We start from the raw sequence: 16885 nt of genomic DNA, 5'->3' as shown, positions 1-16885 counted from the left end.
TTCATTTCTTTCAAAATAAAAAAATCACAATGCAAAAATATATCTAAGAATGTGTTTATTAAGTGAATCTTTCTTGTAAATTAAAAAGTTACAGAGGATTAAATAAAATTAACATTGAAATTATTTCCTGGCAGAGGTGAGATTTTAGTACTAGATGGTACTTGAAATTCTGTATCCAAAATGTATGTACACAGGATGGATATAAGACATTCAGATCAAATTGTGTCTCCCACAAGAATTTTTTAAAATGGTGTTATGAGGCCAGCATCTCCTTGTTCATCCCTTAAAATGCAAGGGAAATATGCAAAAAATATCTCAACCTCTAAATAGATCATGGCCGTTGAGGGTGACCCTAACACATCAATAGGTACACTTATGAAGGGTGTGGACAGTTCACGAGAACATATTGAAAATGTTCAGTTTCACCTAGTAATCAGGGAGTGCAATTGAAAGTGAGCTTTTAAAAATCTTTCAAGTATAAAATATTGCTGACTTTCAAAAGCTGCGCAGAAATTAATAGGAAGAACACTGGGAGTGTTGCCCTCAGCCCTCACCTGCGGTGGGTGAAGTGGCCCCAGGGCGCAAAGCTCCTTCCCTTCCGTGGCCGCGGGCCTGGGCACACAGGGGACAGTGGTGACCCCAGGACGGCGACCCCACGGATGCCACATGGTCCACCACCAGCAGAGCTCCTGCGGTCCGTGTACATCGGCTGGCCAGCCAGGCACTGGAACTGCCACCGCGGAGGAGGAGCAGAGCGGGAGTCCGGTTCATCCTGAGCGGGGAGATTCAGGCCCGAGGGGAGCCGAGACCCCGCCTGATCCCACGTGTCCCTGTCCTGAGTGGACCAATTCTCCTCGGCTCCTGCTTCCTCGGCGGCGTCCCGCCTGCCCTGCCCACCGTGGGCCCCTCCTGAACCAGCACACCTTAGGGGAGGCACCAGACAGAGACAGGATTTGGAAGCTTGGTTTTTGGCTAGCTGATTGTTGGGGAAGGAGAGGAGGGAGTGAGGGAAGGAAGGAAGGGAAGGAAAGGAAGGAAGGAAGGAAACTCACTACGCCCCCCAATTAAAGAAAAATTATGAATAGTTTGAAGCTCCGTAGTCCCACTCCGGTCCTTACCCTTTAGAGACAACCTTTACCTTGAATTTGGGAGTTCATTGCATGTGTAGTTTTGTGTTTTTCCCAACCAAGTTCTTTTTTTTAATCCTAATTTAGTAAATCTTTTCTTTTTTCAAAATGTCCTTTACTAGTAGATAGAATGCAGTGAGACAGGCACTTTCATTGACCACTGCTGGAAAGAAGTTCAAGCTAGAAAACACCCTGCTTCTGCCTTCTCAGTCAGCGAATCTCGAGTTCCTTGATGTTCTCAGTGATCCGGGTAAAAGCACCTTTTCCCCTGGGGTCAGACTGAGTGGCACCCTATCAGTTCAGTGCTCTCGTTGGAATATCAGTTTCCCTCATTAACAGAAGTTGTCCTCACCGATGCAGGCACTGTTACTGGTGTCGCGGATTTAAGTCAGCTTTGGCAGCAGTTTCGTCCATTATGTTGAACTCTGTATTTGATATTCCAGAGCACTAGTGTTAGAACAGGAGACCCAAGAGTGAGGAGTTTACGAGCTTGAGTGCTGGAGTCAGACAGACTGGTTTACAACAGTGTCCCTCTTCACATCACTTAATTGCTGTGGTTTTGGTCAAGTCCTTGAACCTCTCCCTGGCCCCTCTCTGCCACAGTCCTTAAAGGAATCCCTTGTAGTTTGAAAACACTTGTAAAGAAATATAAAAGAAATCTGGACCTCAAGGAATTTTCAAGAGTTAAATTGTTCAGTAAGGTGGCCACCAACCTCATGGGGCTACGGAGCTCTTGAAACGTGGGCCGGTCTGAAGATGTGCTGCAAATGTGAATATATTTGATTTTGAACACTTCAAGGAAGAAAAGGATTATATTTCATTAAGGCTTTTATGTTGATTACAAGTTGAAATCGTTTTGGACATATTAGATTAAATATATATTATTTAAACCTGTTTCTTTTTTGTTTTTAAAATGTGGCTACTAGAAAATTTAAAGTTACGTATGTGGGTCACATTATATTTCTGTCGGAGAGCATTATATCACAACAGGATCATTTAGTCCTTTTATTTCCTTTGATAAGTAAAATGCCATTCACATTTTCAAAAGAAAACAAATTCTACTGATTGGCAAGTTTTAAAACATCTTAAATTAATTAGCAAGTAGTACTTGAACATGGATTCTAGCAGAATTCGTTGAGTGTGGCAGCCGCAGCTGAGCCTACTCCCTCTGGGGAGTAACTGGCTCAAGAATTCATTTATTTGGAAGAGTTTTGATGTTGGCCATGCCTTTAAAATACTAAGTTTTTAGTGTAGCAAATTCAGTTTATGGGGTTGTGATGAGAAGTATGCATTCCATGTTCATAGAACTATGTGAATATTTACTACAGTTTGTGTCCCTACTCCCTCTGGGCTAACTTGCTCAAGAATTCATTTATTTGGAAGAGTTTTGATGTTTGCCATCCCTTTAAAATACTAAGTTTTTAACATGGCAGATTCAGGATATGGGGTTGTGATGAGAAGTATGCATTCCATGTTCATAGAACTATGTGAATATTTACTACAGTTTGTGTCCCTACTCCCTCTGGGCTAACTTGCTCAAGAATTCATTTATTTGGAAGAGTTTTGATGTTTGCCATCCCTTTAAAATACTAAGTTTTTAACATGGCAGATTCAGGATATGGGGTTGTGATGAGAAGTATGCATTCCATGTTTATAAAATTATGTGAATACTTACTACAGTTTGTGTCAGAAACAGATTACACTAGATCATTCATTTCCCCCCACAAGAGGAGTGTTAGAATTTGGACTCAGAAGCAAATAAATTTTAAGTATATTCAATTGTCATGGGGCAAAAATTCAATTTCTAAGCAGCTGCAGTCATTTAAAGTAGCCCTAGAATGAAAATGGAAATGAATGAAATGGAAAACCGTCCATTCTAATTTTTGCAAAGTAACTTAAGTAAAACATTACAAAAATAAAGATCTAATCATTGGTTTGACCCACCCACAAAGATCTGGAAGAATACATTCCCTATTTTTAGCAGTGTTTATTTCCGAGGGATGACATACGGAAAATACCACTTTTTTTATGTTTTAGTGTATTTAGATCACTTTTTTGTTTTCACTGAGCATCAAGAAAAGAGCCCCAAAGAATAAAAAAAGTAGAACAGAAAGAAGTATTTATAAAGCATGGGGATTTATCTTCTTTGAAGATGTTAAGGACATAAAATGTCATTATAACGTGTCTAAAATGATTTTAAAGCTAATACTTAATTTGTTCCAAGGGTAATATTACTTTGGTCTTCTTAATTGCATATTGAAAGGTTATATAGAACATATTCTAGAGTTGTATGGGCAGAAGTATGTTCACAAAGGATTTAGTAGATAGGGTCATGGCTATTAAATCCCTAATGTAGTTCAGGAATCACACTTGTGGCTTTTAGATTCATTGTAATAAAAAGTTTATCTTTGTGTACTAACTGTATTTGAATAGTTATTCTGTGCCAGGCTTTCTAAAGTCTTTATTATTAAAGGCGCTATCTTGTTTGATTGTCACAACAGCCCCATGTGGTTAGTCTGTTTCCAGCTTTTTCTAGATGAGGAAGTAGGCACAGAGGGTTCATCTTCCAGGGTCACACAGTAAGGAGGCGGAGGAGCTGGGATTTGAAGAAAGGCAGCCTGACTCCAGATCAAGCTGTTGACCATTACAATATGCCCCAGCAGACACACAGACACACTCTAGTGGTCAATGATGACTACCCTCCGATAATGTCCGTACTGTCTCTTCATAGTAGTGAAAACAAGTGTTCCTTCTTAAGGGTGTCTAGCGATGAGAGTGGTGGGGCAGGAATGTTGCAGCAGGGAAGATGAGGGGAGAGCCGTGTGGGAGCACAGACCCCTCATAGCTGCAAGTGGTGGACAAAGGTCCCAGTCCCCACTGGTAGACCCCACCTGCTTTTAATTTGTGCTCATATAATGGCAGGGTTGAAATAATGGACATACATCCCAGATATTTGGCTCATAACAAGGGGAACTTATATTTTGGCTTGTTGAGGGGACCTCACATCCGCTGAGTACCCGTTGTGCTCAGAGTCACGTGGGCACCTTCACCAGTAAAATACGGGAAAGGAAAAAGACCAGCGAAAATGAGAGATGCAAATGTAAGTCAGTTCTCTTTACAACAGATCCAGTGAAGCGTTTGAGGTGTCTGATATCTTTTCATAGACTTAAATTATTAGAGTAAAACAAAAAAAAAATGTGACTCCCAGTTCTTCACTCCCTCTATGTTCATAACTCAATTCTGTTGATGGGAGACGCAGATGGTATTTGATTTTGTGTGCTTAAATATTTATGCGATTCCTTTTCTAACAGCTAAAGGAACTCTCAGTGAAGATACTATTAGAGTGTTTCTGCATCAGATCGCAGCTGCCATGCGGATTCTGCACAGCAAAGGAATAATCCACAGGGATCTCAAACCACAGAACATCTTGCTGTCATACGCGAATCGCAGAAGATCCAACGTCAGTGGTATTCGCATCAAAATAGGTAAATGGCCATGCAGTGTTTTACGGAGAGGACAGTCTTGAGATTCCATAGTTTTAAGAAAATTTTTGTTCAGCTTTGTTAGAATGATGGGTTTTGATGGTGTGCTTTTGAAATGTTTATTGAGTTCAGCGAGGTGCATTTGGATATGGGAACCCTTTACATTACTGGCAGCCTATCCTAAATCTCAGGACCGAGGGGCCCACGCTAGGAACTCCAAACACGACCCCCAGCAGCAAACCCTATCCTGCTTCTCATACGTAACATGATGTTTTATCATCATAGCCGCAGTTGAATAACCCGGGTTCTTTACAGCCCATGGGATTTTAACACAAGTGATCTAAGAGACCATTTAGATCAGCCTTTCTTTTTCACAATTATTTGAAGCAGTTTGTAATGGTAGGTATTTTTAAAAGCTTTTCTTTAAAAATAAAAAAAAAATTATTTTACCAGTATTTAAAGAAATTTCTGGAGGCGCCTGGGTGGCTCAGTCGGTTGGGCGTCTGCCTTCGGCTCAGGTCCTGATCCCAGGGTCCTGGGATCGAGCCCCACGTTGGGCTTCCTGCTCCGCGGGGAGCCTGCTTCTCCCTCTCCCTCAGCCCCTCTCCCAGCTCATTCTCTCTCTCTCTAAAATAAATAAATAAAATCTTTAAAAAAATAAGTTTCTGATTTTCTGTATGTTACATCTGGATCTGGAGAAGGAAAAAAAAGGTTCACATTCTGTACCTGGCACTGATATTTAGTGAGAGCTATATTAATGAATCACTTATTGCAGTTAGCATTTTCTCTCGCAAAGCTTGGTGCTCGCTCCCTGATTACAAAACTGACAGAACAGTGACTTGTACAGTCGGTGATCACTACCAGTTCTTAGCCTGTCGAAACTGAGGTAGAAACCTTTTTCTTCGGCAGACAGACTTACTCAGTAAGCTGCAAATTCCTGACAATTCCTTTGTGCCCTCTTGTGTCTTGAAGGTATGATCTATGTGAAGTGTGAGTAAAGGTATCCTTTGTTTTTCTCCTTTTTATTTTGTGAAATAGCGGATTTTGGGTTTGCTCGTTACCTGCATAGTAACATGATGGCTGCAACACTGTGTGGGTCCCCAATGTACATGGTGAGTGGACTAGTTTTTGTCTTTGCCTGTGTATAGTACGGTGCCTTTAGCACTGGAATTTAAGTATGATGCTGGTTTCCAATTAAGATGTGATTTTGTGTATAGCCCAAATTGTTTTACTGACACTGATTATATTACTGATAATGCTCTAAGTCCTCTTTTGCTTTAAAATAGTGGACTGTAGAAGTCAGTCACTTTTACCCATTAGTTAAAATTTTTTTTTAGAGTAGGCTCCAGGGGCGCCTGGGTGGCTCAGTGGTTAAGCGTCTGCCTTTGTCTCAGGTCATGATCGAGCCCCGCATCGGGCTCCCTGCTCCGCGGGAAGCCTGCTTCTCCCTCTCCCACTCCCCCTGCTGGTGTTCCTGCTCTTTGCTGTGTCCCTCCCTGTCAAATAAATAAATAAAATCTTAAAAACAAAAACAACAGTAGGCTCCACACGCAGTGTGGAGTCCTTTTAGTTTAAGTTTTTTTTTTAAATTAGTTATTAATGGTAGAAATTCCCTATTAGATTAAATTGAAAACACAAATTGATGAAGCATGGTCATGCTATCCTTGATGTGTAATATTAGGGAAAACTTTATTTTTTTAAAAAACTCTCTTGGGCATTTCTTCATCTCTAGGGTGAACATGCTCATCTTTTGCATGTTATTTCTCTTGACAAGATCCCTGGATCATAGGTTTTCACTTAGTGTTAGAGGTAAAGCTGAAAAAATCTTAGTTCTCCCCTTCATCCTTCCGTATGGATGTTGTCATGTCTGAAAAGGCAAAGGCTATGAAACTTCCCGAACCAATGTGAAGCATCAAGCCCGGAAATAGCTTAGTTCTGGAGCTTCAGAATTCTGCAGAATAAATCCATGTACCTATCTCAGTTCTAAGTTTAAAATGGGTTTATATTCAGTAGGGATTTCCTCTGACCTAAATCAGTGAGAAGCTTACTAGGGATGACAACTAAAAATGGTATGCCTGGAAAATAAAGTTTACTGGCTTTGAGCGTGTTGGACATTTCTGTTTAATGTTTGTCCAGATTATTGGTATTTTTAAAAAGCAGCATCTAGTGAGAAGAGGTGGGAAAAGAGCTGTAAGAAAGCAGAGAAAACAAACACCTTTGCTTTTAAGACAATCCTTAATTGTGTTTTCATCATAGTTTGTGTATTATTTTAAAAGCTTTCAAATGACAGGGAAAACGGAGGAATACAGCAAACACTTGTGTACCTATTTTCCATGTTTAACAAAGGTAACATTTTCCATGTGTGCCTTGATCTTTTTTCTTTCTAGAAAATAAAATATTTCAGCAAGAGACCAAGTCCTGTAAACCTTTCCCTCTTTCCATTTCCCACTGTTCTACCCCAGAAGTAACCTCTGTCCCGTAGCTGGTGTGTATTTTTATTATAACCTTAATACCCTTACTGTATTGCTGTCCACAGTAATATATAGAAATGTTTGTTTCTATCAATTGCTTCTTTTCATGCAACGTTGTTTTTGAGATTTACCAGTAAATACCAGTGTGCAAATGTGGTTTAAGTTCACAGCAGGATCATCTGATTAGGGAAATGTCACAGTGTGATCTCATTTTAGTTGTTTTGTTAGAAGCATGACCTTTACCAGTTAATTTATCAATATTAGTATGTAAGTAACATCATGCATGTGTCTGGAATGTTTTTATCCCCAGGCTCCTGAAGTTATTATGTCTCAACATTATGATGCTAAGGCAGACCTGTGGAGCATAGGAACAGTGATATATCAATGCCTAGTTGGAAAACCACCTTTTCAGGTAGCCTGAATCTTTACTTCTGTGCTTGGTTTTGGGATCTTCTCATTTCACAGTTGCCTTTGACTTAGAAAACGGGGAATACTTTGAAAGCAGTTTTTGGTTCCCTTGTGATTTGTTTTGATTTTGTGAGCCAGAACAGCTTTTGCTTTTCCTTTTTTTAATCTGCCTTCCCTTTGTAGTTGGCCTGGGCATAAAGCCCGTTATATGTTTGCCAGGCTAGTGACAACTAGCCAGGGTCAGGACTGACACTCTGGTGGGAAATGGTGTGAACAGTGATGTTCAGCGCTTCCTGCTTAGCTTGGTTTGGGGGTCCCTGCACTCCACGTGCGGGCTGGGCCTGGGTTGGGAAGATCACCGGAAACCATCTCCAGCTTCCTATTCCTGTTGCTGCTGGGTGAGAGAGGGTTGATGGTTTAGTTTTTATGCACATTATTTGGGGTTACTCTTCCCTCTCCTCGGCTCCCCTCACATCCGATCAGAAAGAGACCCTCTAGAACGAATCATGGTGATTCCTCCTGAGTTCGTACAGCCCAGTAACAGAGAGGTTTTTTGAACCTGAAAACTGGAACAAAGTCAACTTATCTCTGTAAAAAAGTATATAAAATCAGTGCCCCAGCCATTTTAGACACAATTTCTCAGTCCAGTTGGTTAGAGTGGCGGCCGAGGGGCGGCTTCGCTGCTCCAGCAGTTCTTACCGTCCGGGCGCCACCTGGTGCTGGGTGCCCGGGGAGGGACTGAAAGGCAGGCTCGCGCTTCATTCTCTTCCTTGCACCCTTGGCAGTCCTAAGGGAAAATACACCCTGATTTTCCCCAATAAAAATGTACTTGTTGGGTGGGCTGGGTGACTTCCAGAGGAGTGGTTCTTAACTCTTCCTAAGTTTCAGGCTCCTCTGGGAGGCTGACCTCAGCAAAGAGACCTTGATTGAGCCCAGATACGCACAGTTCACACACAGTTCCAGAGGTATTTAAGTTCCTGGTGCCCATCTGTGTCTCCTTCCACAACCCAGGACTTTCTGGTTCAGAATGTGTGCTCTGTAGCAACCCTGTGAGCATGGATCACATGATTTGAACTTTCTTCCCCATTGTCTAGGGAATAAAACCTTTTTTTTTTTTTTCTTTTTTTTAAACAGGCCAATAGTCCTCAAGACCTAAGGATGTTTTATGAGAAAAACAGGAGCTTAATGCCTAGGTAGGTGTTCGGTTAAGCTGGGTTTTATTGTCTGTAAATGCGGCATTATGTGAACTGTGTTACCGATTTCCATTCTTGAATCTTTATTCAGTTGACATTAATGTGAGAACATTCATTATAACAAAATCAGAAAATTACTGGTGCATCATAGGTGCCTGGGTAGTGCTGTACCTTTTTTTTTTTTCTTTTTTAAAATGTAAAGTGTATTTAAAAGGAAAAAAAAACTGCAGAAGTTTTACATGTTCTTTGAGGGGAGGGAGATGCAAACAGAACAGATGTGCGTGAACTAGGAGGCCAGTTCCTCCCTTGGCCTCCCCTGCTCTCTAGAATAACACAAACTGGCTCTGTACCTTATGTAGATATTTATACACACACATTTACATATTTATGCACACATATTTCAATAAAAATTACATCGTACTTGACAAAGTTCTGCAACCTTTTTTTACTGTACAATCTACCTTAGACATCATTTTAGTGACAGGATATAGAGAACTATCTCATTCTTTTAAGTGGCTCATAGAGTTCCATGGCTGGATGTATCATATTTTGTTTAATCAGATCCTTGTTTTCATTTTTTGGTTACTCCAAACAGTGTTTAGTGAAGTTTGTGTGTGTGTGTGTGTGTGTGTGTGTGTATGTACACTTCTGTGTATTTCTTCAGGATAGACTCCTACAAATTTCCATTTGTTAGACCAAAAGGGTTGCTCTCCAAATTAGCTAATGCAGCAGTACAACAGAGTGCTTGTCTCCCCACATTTTTACCAACACAGGAGGTTATCACACCAGGTGCCTCACAAACAGAAGAGGACCAATTAGCTCTTCAATTTGCATTATTTTCTTTACTGGTAAAGTTGGCACTCTTTCATTTGTTTATGTCCTTCTGTAGTTTTTATTCTGTGAATTGCATGTTCCTATTAGTCATTTTTCTTTTGGTTTGTCTTTTTCTTGGTGGATTTTAGGAAGCTGTATTGTTTCTCACTTGTATTTGAGCTGTGCCCTTTTCCAGACAGAATTGGAGGTGGCTCTTCTTCTAATAGAGAACGCTAGCAAATTTTAGTGCCAAGTTGAAGTTGTGTTAAAACTCAAGATTGTGCCTGTGAAGTGCTTCATGCTTGCAGATATTCAAACAGATAACAGTAATAAGCACAATGCAGGAATCTTCCCGAATGGATGCCCTTTCTCAAAGGCAATTGCTTAATGTTTTGTTTCTTGTTTTTGTTTTTCTCCTATAAGGCATGACGCTTTACCAAGATCTTCTTGGTATAAAATGTATTTGCAAAGCTGCATATACAATTTCATTTACCATAATGAAGGCAAAAATCATGTAGTTAATATGTATAAACTCACCCACTTGGAGTTGTTTTCTTCCTTTCCCCCAGTATTCCCAGAGAAACATCACCTTATTTGGCTAATCTCCTTTTGGGTTTGCTTCAGAGAAACCAGAAAGACAGAATGGACTTTGGTAAGTAATATTTTCAAATTTTGTATGCTCTCTAATTTTATTTTTGTGTATCCCCCAAAAATTATTTTTGAATGATACTATAGAGTTTTCAGGAGAAAATTAAAGTCAATTTCTTTCTCTCTCTTTGTCTTTTTTCTTGCCTTATTTTGTAAATATTTATTGACTGCTCACTATGTTCTAGGTGCAGAGGATAGAGTAATAAATAATAAAGAAAATCCCTGTCCTCATGTTTTCTCGTGGGGGAGAGGCAAACAAAGGATAAATGATAATCACGCACCATATAGAAGGTGATAAGTGCTGTGGGAAAGAAGAGGGAAGGGAAATGCAGGTGGGGGAGGGATTGAAAGTTTTAAGTTCTGTGAAGCCCTTTCTGAGGAAGTGGCCTTTGAATAAATACTTGATTGAAGGACAGCAGGATAGTGAGACAGTGGGCGATGTGCATGTCTGTGGGAAGAGCTTTCCAGGCAGAGTGAACAGCCAGTACAAATGCTCCGGGCTGGGCGTGTGCCATGTAAGCTGGAGGAACAGTTAGAAGGCCAGTTAAAGACGTGGGCTTTTGCTCAAAGTGTGATGGGGAGAATGTGAGCAGACGAATGATAGGATCTGACCGATCTTTAGAAAGGATCATTCTGGTTGCTTGTTGCCAACAGAATGTGGAGAGGGGCAGTGAGGTAGCCAGAGCACAGAGGCTGGGGGACCAATCTAGCGACTACAGCAGTTACGCCAGTGAGAGATGAAGGGGCTTAGGCCGGAATAAAAGCCACAGAAGTGGTAGGGAGTCCCTTGAATTCTGGATCTTTTTGGAGGTAGAGGCAGCAGTATTTACAGATGAATTGGATATGGGATGTGAGAGAGAGAGAAGATTCAAAGATGCCTCCAGGGTGTCTGGCCTGGGCACGGGAAGGAATAGAGTTGTTGGTTATGGACATGGGTGAGGCTGTGTGGCTCGAGCAGGCTATGGGGCAAACCAGGTTCAGCTTAGACCTGTCAAATGGAAGGCCTGCGTTCAGCGTAGGGGTGCGGATACCCAAAGGGCACCTGGAGTTCAGAGGAGAGGTCTGGGCTGGGGATGTATTTGGGAGAAGATCTGGGAGGAAGAAGGAAAGGAGGAGAAACACTCCAGAATCCTGGTGGAAAAGTCCCTGGCCTCGAAGATGGGGTTTCGGGAGACAGGGAGGGGAGCTCCGTGGCAGTTTGGTTGCACGGCTCTAGGGCTTTAGGAGAGCAGGCTCTGGGTGCTCCACGAGGCCGTGATTTTAGATTTTTACATTCAAAAGGTGAATCACTGATTTTGAGCCTTTCTTCTTTTTATAATCATTTAAAGCTAAAAATTTCTAAGTATTTTAACTTAACACAGTCTATTTTCAAACAATATTTTACCACTTGTCGCATAATGAAAGAATTTGGAATGCTTAATACTGTAGGGATTATCCAGTTCCTGAAGGTTTTGAAAGAACCTTTTTCCCTGAAATTGTTTGGGTCTCAGCTCCTCTTTGGGGGACAGTTTGTTAACTTGTTCTTGTCAATCTCATGTAAGAGATTGTTCTTCTCGATCTTATTCGTACCAGTCATATGTAAAAACAGCACTACTTATATTTAAATGTCAGACCAGAAAAACCATAAGACATGTTCAATGAAAATGCTTATTAACTTTGATCTTGACATTTTTAGGAAAAAAAGTGATGTTTCCTGTAGTAATTCATTGTAATAGTAATAGAGATTTGCAAAAACTTAGTCGAGAGTTTTGGTCTGTTCGTGTGTGTTATGGAAGTCCACATAGGCTTCTGGATAAGACAGACCAGGGTTTGAATTCTAGTCCCTCACCTTGCTCGCTCTTTGACATCGGAGAAGATACATGGCCTTTATGTGCTTTATCCTTGTCCGTAAAAGGAAGATAATGCTGTGCGTTAAGTTTGTGAGGATTAAATAAACTGTTATGTGAAGCACTCAGCTTGTTGTCCTAGCAAATGTCCTCAGGAGACAATAGGTCCAGAAGTTTCCATATAAGGGACAAGGTGAAATAGTCTGAGTATGTATTTTCTTAAAGTTTCGTGAAGTTGGAACTAAATTTCAGCACGTGTACTTGGTAAATATTTTTATCTTTCAGAGGGAGAAATTAAATTGAGAGTTGCCCTGTAACCATGAGAAATAGGGGTCAATACTGAAACAACATATTCATCGATAATAGTTTTAAAATGATAGATCATATCAAGTATTTGTATATTTTCCATACCATAGCAGTTGATGGAGGATGTGGTTTCAGAGCATTTGCATTCAGTTCTTTTTATATCTTTTTTGTTTTGTCCCTATTATGTCCATTGCAAAAGTTAGCATAAAAAATCTTACATGTCAAACTAGCATTTATGTGTACGTATATTAATTTTTGTTCTAAAAATGATCTCGGGTAGTAAACTCATGTTTTTCTTCAAAATCCTCCACATTTCTATTCCTTAGCAAATCTTGTAACTGATATTTACCCTGAGTGGCTTTTGGCGATTTATTTCAGTGAGACTCATGGGACCGTTCCGAGCAGAAGCTACTTTAGACTGGCCCTGAGTTAAGCTTTTCCTGATCTCGTATCACCTCATTTAAACCCCCATCGCTGGTGTGGTGCTGCCCTCCTTGCCTGCTCTGGGAGATTTACTAGCATACAGCTCTCAGACTTCATGACCCAGGAAATTATCTTTGTGGGTTTTTAAAGAAATAATGAAACGGGGAGGTAAAGAAAGTAAAGTACACAGGAAGGTAAGGAAAGTCATGAATGGCCATGTCCTCGCCGACTTACTTATCTTTATCTTATTAGCAGCCTTACTGTGTAGGTTTTATCCTCGGTGGACAGCCAAAGAAATTAAATCAGACTTAACAGATTTAAAAAAAAAAAAAAAATGTGAAACCAGCTGCAGGAATATCTCTTCTGGGATAGAAGGATGGAATTTATTGTATAAATCAGCGGCCTGGATTGCCTTGTAGGACAGTTATCCATAGCTGGGCTTCCCCTACGCGCTTAGCAGGGGTGGCACAGGTCCCAGAACATGTCTGCCTCGGTTGCTCGGGGCCTGTCGCCTTGGTAACGTGTGTTTGCAAAATTCACAATTATTATTTTAAATTATAATCTGATCATTTTGTAGATGACTTATAAAAATCATAGGCTTTTACAGTGGAAGGAGATGGAGGCTACATAAAGAAGTTAATAATAATTATGATCTCAAAGACACTGTTAAATACATCGACAAGATTCACCTGTCTGCTAGTCAACCTCAGTTTAAGGGTTGCATTCTCCTTTTTTCGTTACAGAAGCGTTTTTTAGCCATCCTTTTCTAGAGCAAGTTCCAGTGAAAAAATGTGAGTACCCATTTCTTTGCATTTTTACTTGAAGAGTGAAGGCAGACTTAAGGGAAAATTAGCATTTTGTGTCACAAAATTAATTTTTGATTGTGCTTCTCAAGATTTCGTTGAGCTTTTCTTCAGTACCTGTAGCTTTATTTATTGAATTACACAGTCATTTGTTTTCCAAATCCCAGCTGAAATAGTTGTAGTAATTGCTGCTGTTGTAGTTTTACCCCTGGGAGCTGTAATAAGTAGGTGAATGAATTTTTGGTCAACACAAAGATGTCGTAGTTTCAACAGGGTTTCTATTAGACGAGCCATGTAATTGCTCTGCAGAGTGGCGTCTCTCTCCATCTGTGTTTCTTCCCCCAGCCTGCCCAGTTCCGGTGCCCGTGTATGCTGGCTCTGTCTCTGGAAGCTCCTGTGGTAGCTCTCCATCTTGTCGTTTTGCCTCTCCACCAGTAAGTTTTGGTTTTACTAAACATAGTTTCAGAGTTAGTGCTATTGCCTCTGTTCATAAGGGAGCCTGCCAGTGCATTGTGGATATCCTTTTGATGTGCAGTTACTAGTGCTGCTGCGGTTTGGGCAGAGAGCACGATTGTTGAGTCAGATGGACCTAGATTTGGACCTCTGCCCTTATGTAGCTAAGTATGCTTTAGCAAGAAATCGCACCCCTCTGGGCCCTTTTCCTCTAAACAGGGAGTACAGTACTCTCACCTTTTCATGCCCTAGGGGTTGGGAAGGATGATATTTGCAAAGAGTACCCATCACAAGTAGATAGGTTATAACTGTTTTCTCTATCATCACATCAGTTTGGATATTTATTGTACATAGACTTTCCAGTGGTGGTGAGTGACCTCTGAGCCACATTCTTCTGACTTCAGTTCCCATAATGATGGTTACCAGCCCTTCAAGAGTTGCTCCACACCAGCCTCTTCCCTCCCCTGGGCTTCCCAGGCCGTTTTCTCCATGGCTTTCTCCCCTCCAACCTAAGTGCTTCTTCTAGATCCTGAGAATTTCTGCTCCACTCTCCCAGGGTTTTACTCTGCCCTTTTCTGACCCTTTCCCCAAATCTCTGTTGCAGTGTGGGTTGTGACCTTGAGGCTTTTCCATCAGCTGAAGGTCCAAGGGCTCTTGTGTCAGCTATTGTGAATATTTTCCAGATTAGCCTGGCAGACGTGAATTTCTTGAATTCTGCTGGCAGAGGGTGGGGCAGTGATAAAAGGAGGTGATTGTATAATTAGCGGGGTCCCCTCAGAGAGGTTAAAGAGCATGGGGCTTGGGAGCTTCTGCATTCCTTACTTGCCACATTAACCCGAACAAACGACTTAATCTCTTTGAGCCTGTTTCTCATATGGAAAGCGAGTGTAACTGACCTATTTCATAGGGTTTTTTAAGGATAAATGAGCAAAAGCACTTTACTACAATGTCTGGTACCTAGTACTCAGTAAGTGGCAACTGCTGTTATTATTCATTTCAACGAAAACCGAACAGCCCATAGCTAAAGCAGATGCTGAAGCAGCCGATCGCAAACAGACGAGTCCTAAAACTGGCAAAAACCCTTTTTGCCTAACCCTGCAGACTTAAACCAAGTTAGAAAAAGCAGATGGGCTAATAAGACATCATAGTCCCATGAATTAAAAAAAAAAATAAAAGGGGGAAAAAAGTGTTGTGGATTTCCTGCTTCAGTCTGGAATATAAGAAAACCCTGGATTTGAGTGACTGGGGAGAAATGCAGAGGAAGTGTACCAACATGGAAAGACACTTGGCTTTATTTGGAGCCAGGCACAACTGACTTCAGTGCTGCCCAGGCTGCTTGCTCACCCTTAACTTGGAGCAGGTCGGTTCCAGAGCTGAGCCGTGGCTCCTTCATCTGTAAGGCAAGCTTCGTGAAGCTGTGCTTCGACAGCAGCCGGAGTGGGTACTTGATAAACTGTAGCTATTATTATGAGGTCTATATTTGATACTGTGAGACATGATATGAAAAGCAAAGTTTATGCTTGAGAAAGGAACCACAGGGAAGAATCTAATTATGAGAGAGATGTGGGAGAGAGCAAGAAGAAAGGAGCCTGTTTGTAGAATGACCAAGGAATGAGAAAGAGAGGGTCCGGTAGGAGGGACATTGAATCGGAAATTGCTTTATCTGGAGAGAGCAAGTTGGGGTTTTCTGTTGGGTGGGGTAGCATTGAAAGGGAGAGCACACAGAGCTAGGCTCAGGCTGCTGGGGAAGAGACGGAGTGCTAACAGGAGTGAGGACATGCCAGAGGGATAGAAGAGACATATTTAGATGCTAAAAACTTTGGTGGGCAAACCATTTTTAGAAGGCTTTTATTAAAAGCTAATGCTTGGGGCGCCTGGGTGGCTCTCAGTCCGTTAAGCGTCAAACTCTTGATCTCAACTCAGGTCTTGGTCTCAGGGTCGTGAGTTCAAGCTCTGCATTGGGCTCCACGCTGGGTGTGGAGCTGACTTAAAAAAAAAAAAAAACTGATGCTTGAAGTGAAAATAAAAAGTGAAAAAAGAAAGCTGGGGAATAAAAGGAAATCCAGTATGTTTCCAATTTCCAGATAGTGAGATATGGGATGGTTTAATAGGCCTTGCTTTTAATGTAACCTGCCAAAAATAAGATAATTTTATGTATGCATCCCCTTCCTTCCTATGGCTGGAGTAGACTTTCATATGGAGGGTTGATACACACAGTCATGCACATACAACATTCTCTTTTTTTACATTCTCACACAAATATCCAGCTGCTACTTGATTCCAGAGAAATCTTTGAAAGGAAAAAAAAATCCCAATCAGTCTTTGAGTTATGATATTGGCTATAGGTTAAATGCTATTCAGATAGTATTTCTTGGACATTTCTTGGTTTCATAACATTTATTAGACACCTAGTTTCTATAAGGTTCTGTTTAATACTAATGAATGAAATGACCAGATCTCTTACATTAAGGAGTTTTTCATTGAGTTTTGTGGAGAAGAGGTAGGTAAAGCAATCACTGTTGGTGGAAGCATATGTGTGTGTCTCTTTATTGCCTGTGGGAACATGAATGGGGAGCATGAAATCAGACCAAGAACTCAGGAAGGCTGCTCAGGGGAGGACATTGAGCAGAGTTTTAAAGAAAGACCTAGCAAGGTGAATTAGTAAAAGAATGGCATTGTAGGCAGAGATAATCCCCATTCATGAAGTCATGGAAGCATGACCCACTGAAAGTATTCTCTAACCCCCCGGGCCCACTTAAATTTGTTAGAATTAAGTGAAATTTAAAAGTTTGTTCCTTAGTCATGTTAGCCCCATTTCAAGTGTTCAATAGCTGTCTATGGCTAGTAGATCCATGTCTCCATCATTGTTGGAAGTTCTGTGGACAAGGCTTCTCTGAGCAGTCCAGGCTGGGTGGATGCAGAGAGCATTGGT

The 16885-nt window shown here is 41.1% G+C and overlaps 1 protein-coding gene across 8 annotated transcripts in view; it reads left to right on the top strand.

Annotated features, from left to right (window-relative positions):
- Nucleotides 1-16885, top strand: part of ULK2 (unc-51 like autophagy activating kinase 2) — an 82803-nt gene that overhangs the window by 15551 nt on the left and 50367 nt on the right. For 7 of the 8 annotated variants that reach the window (XM_088027941.1, XM_088027944.1, XM_028089524.2 and 4 more), the window contains 7 exons: nt 4439-4612; nt 5648-5721; nt 7391-7492; nt 8623-8681; nt 10064-10146; nt 13441-13488; nt 13846-13934. In XM_088027941.1, coding sequence (XP_087884067.1) covers nt 4439-4612; nt 5648-5721; nt 7391-7492; nt 8623-8681; nt 10064-10146; nt 13441-13488; nt 13846-13934 — 629 coding nt within the window. The remainder of the gene's footprint in view (nt 1-4438; nt 4613-5647; nt 5722-7390; nt 7493-8622; nt 8682-10063; nt 10147-13440; nt 13489-13845; nt 13935-16885) is intronic. The other variant, XM_088027945.1, reaches the window with a different exon arrangement.

This window comes from Eumetopias jubatus, unplaced genomic scaffold, assembly GCF_037043125.1.
Source record: "Eumetopias jubatus isolate StellerSeaLion01/CBP00866 unplaced genomic scaffold, mEumJub1_p1.0 scaffold_10, whole genome shotgun sequence".
NCBI classification, from domain to species: domain Eukaryota; kingdom Metazoa; phylum Chordata; class Mammalia; order Carnivora; family Otariidae; genus Eumetopias; species Eumetopias jubatus.
Note: the sequence above shows the minus strand (reverse complement) of the source record. Positions and strands in the feature narration are given on the sequence as shown.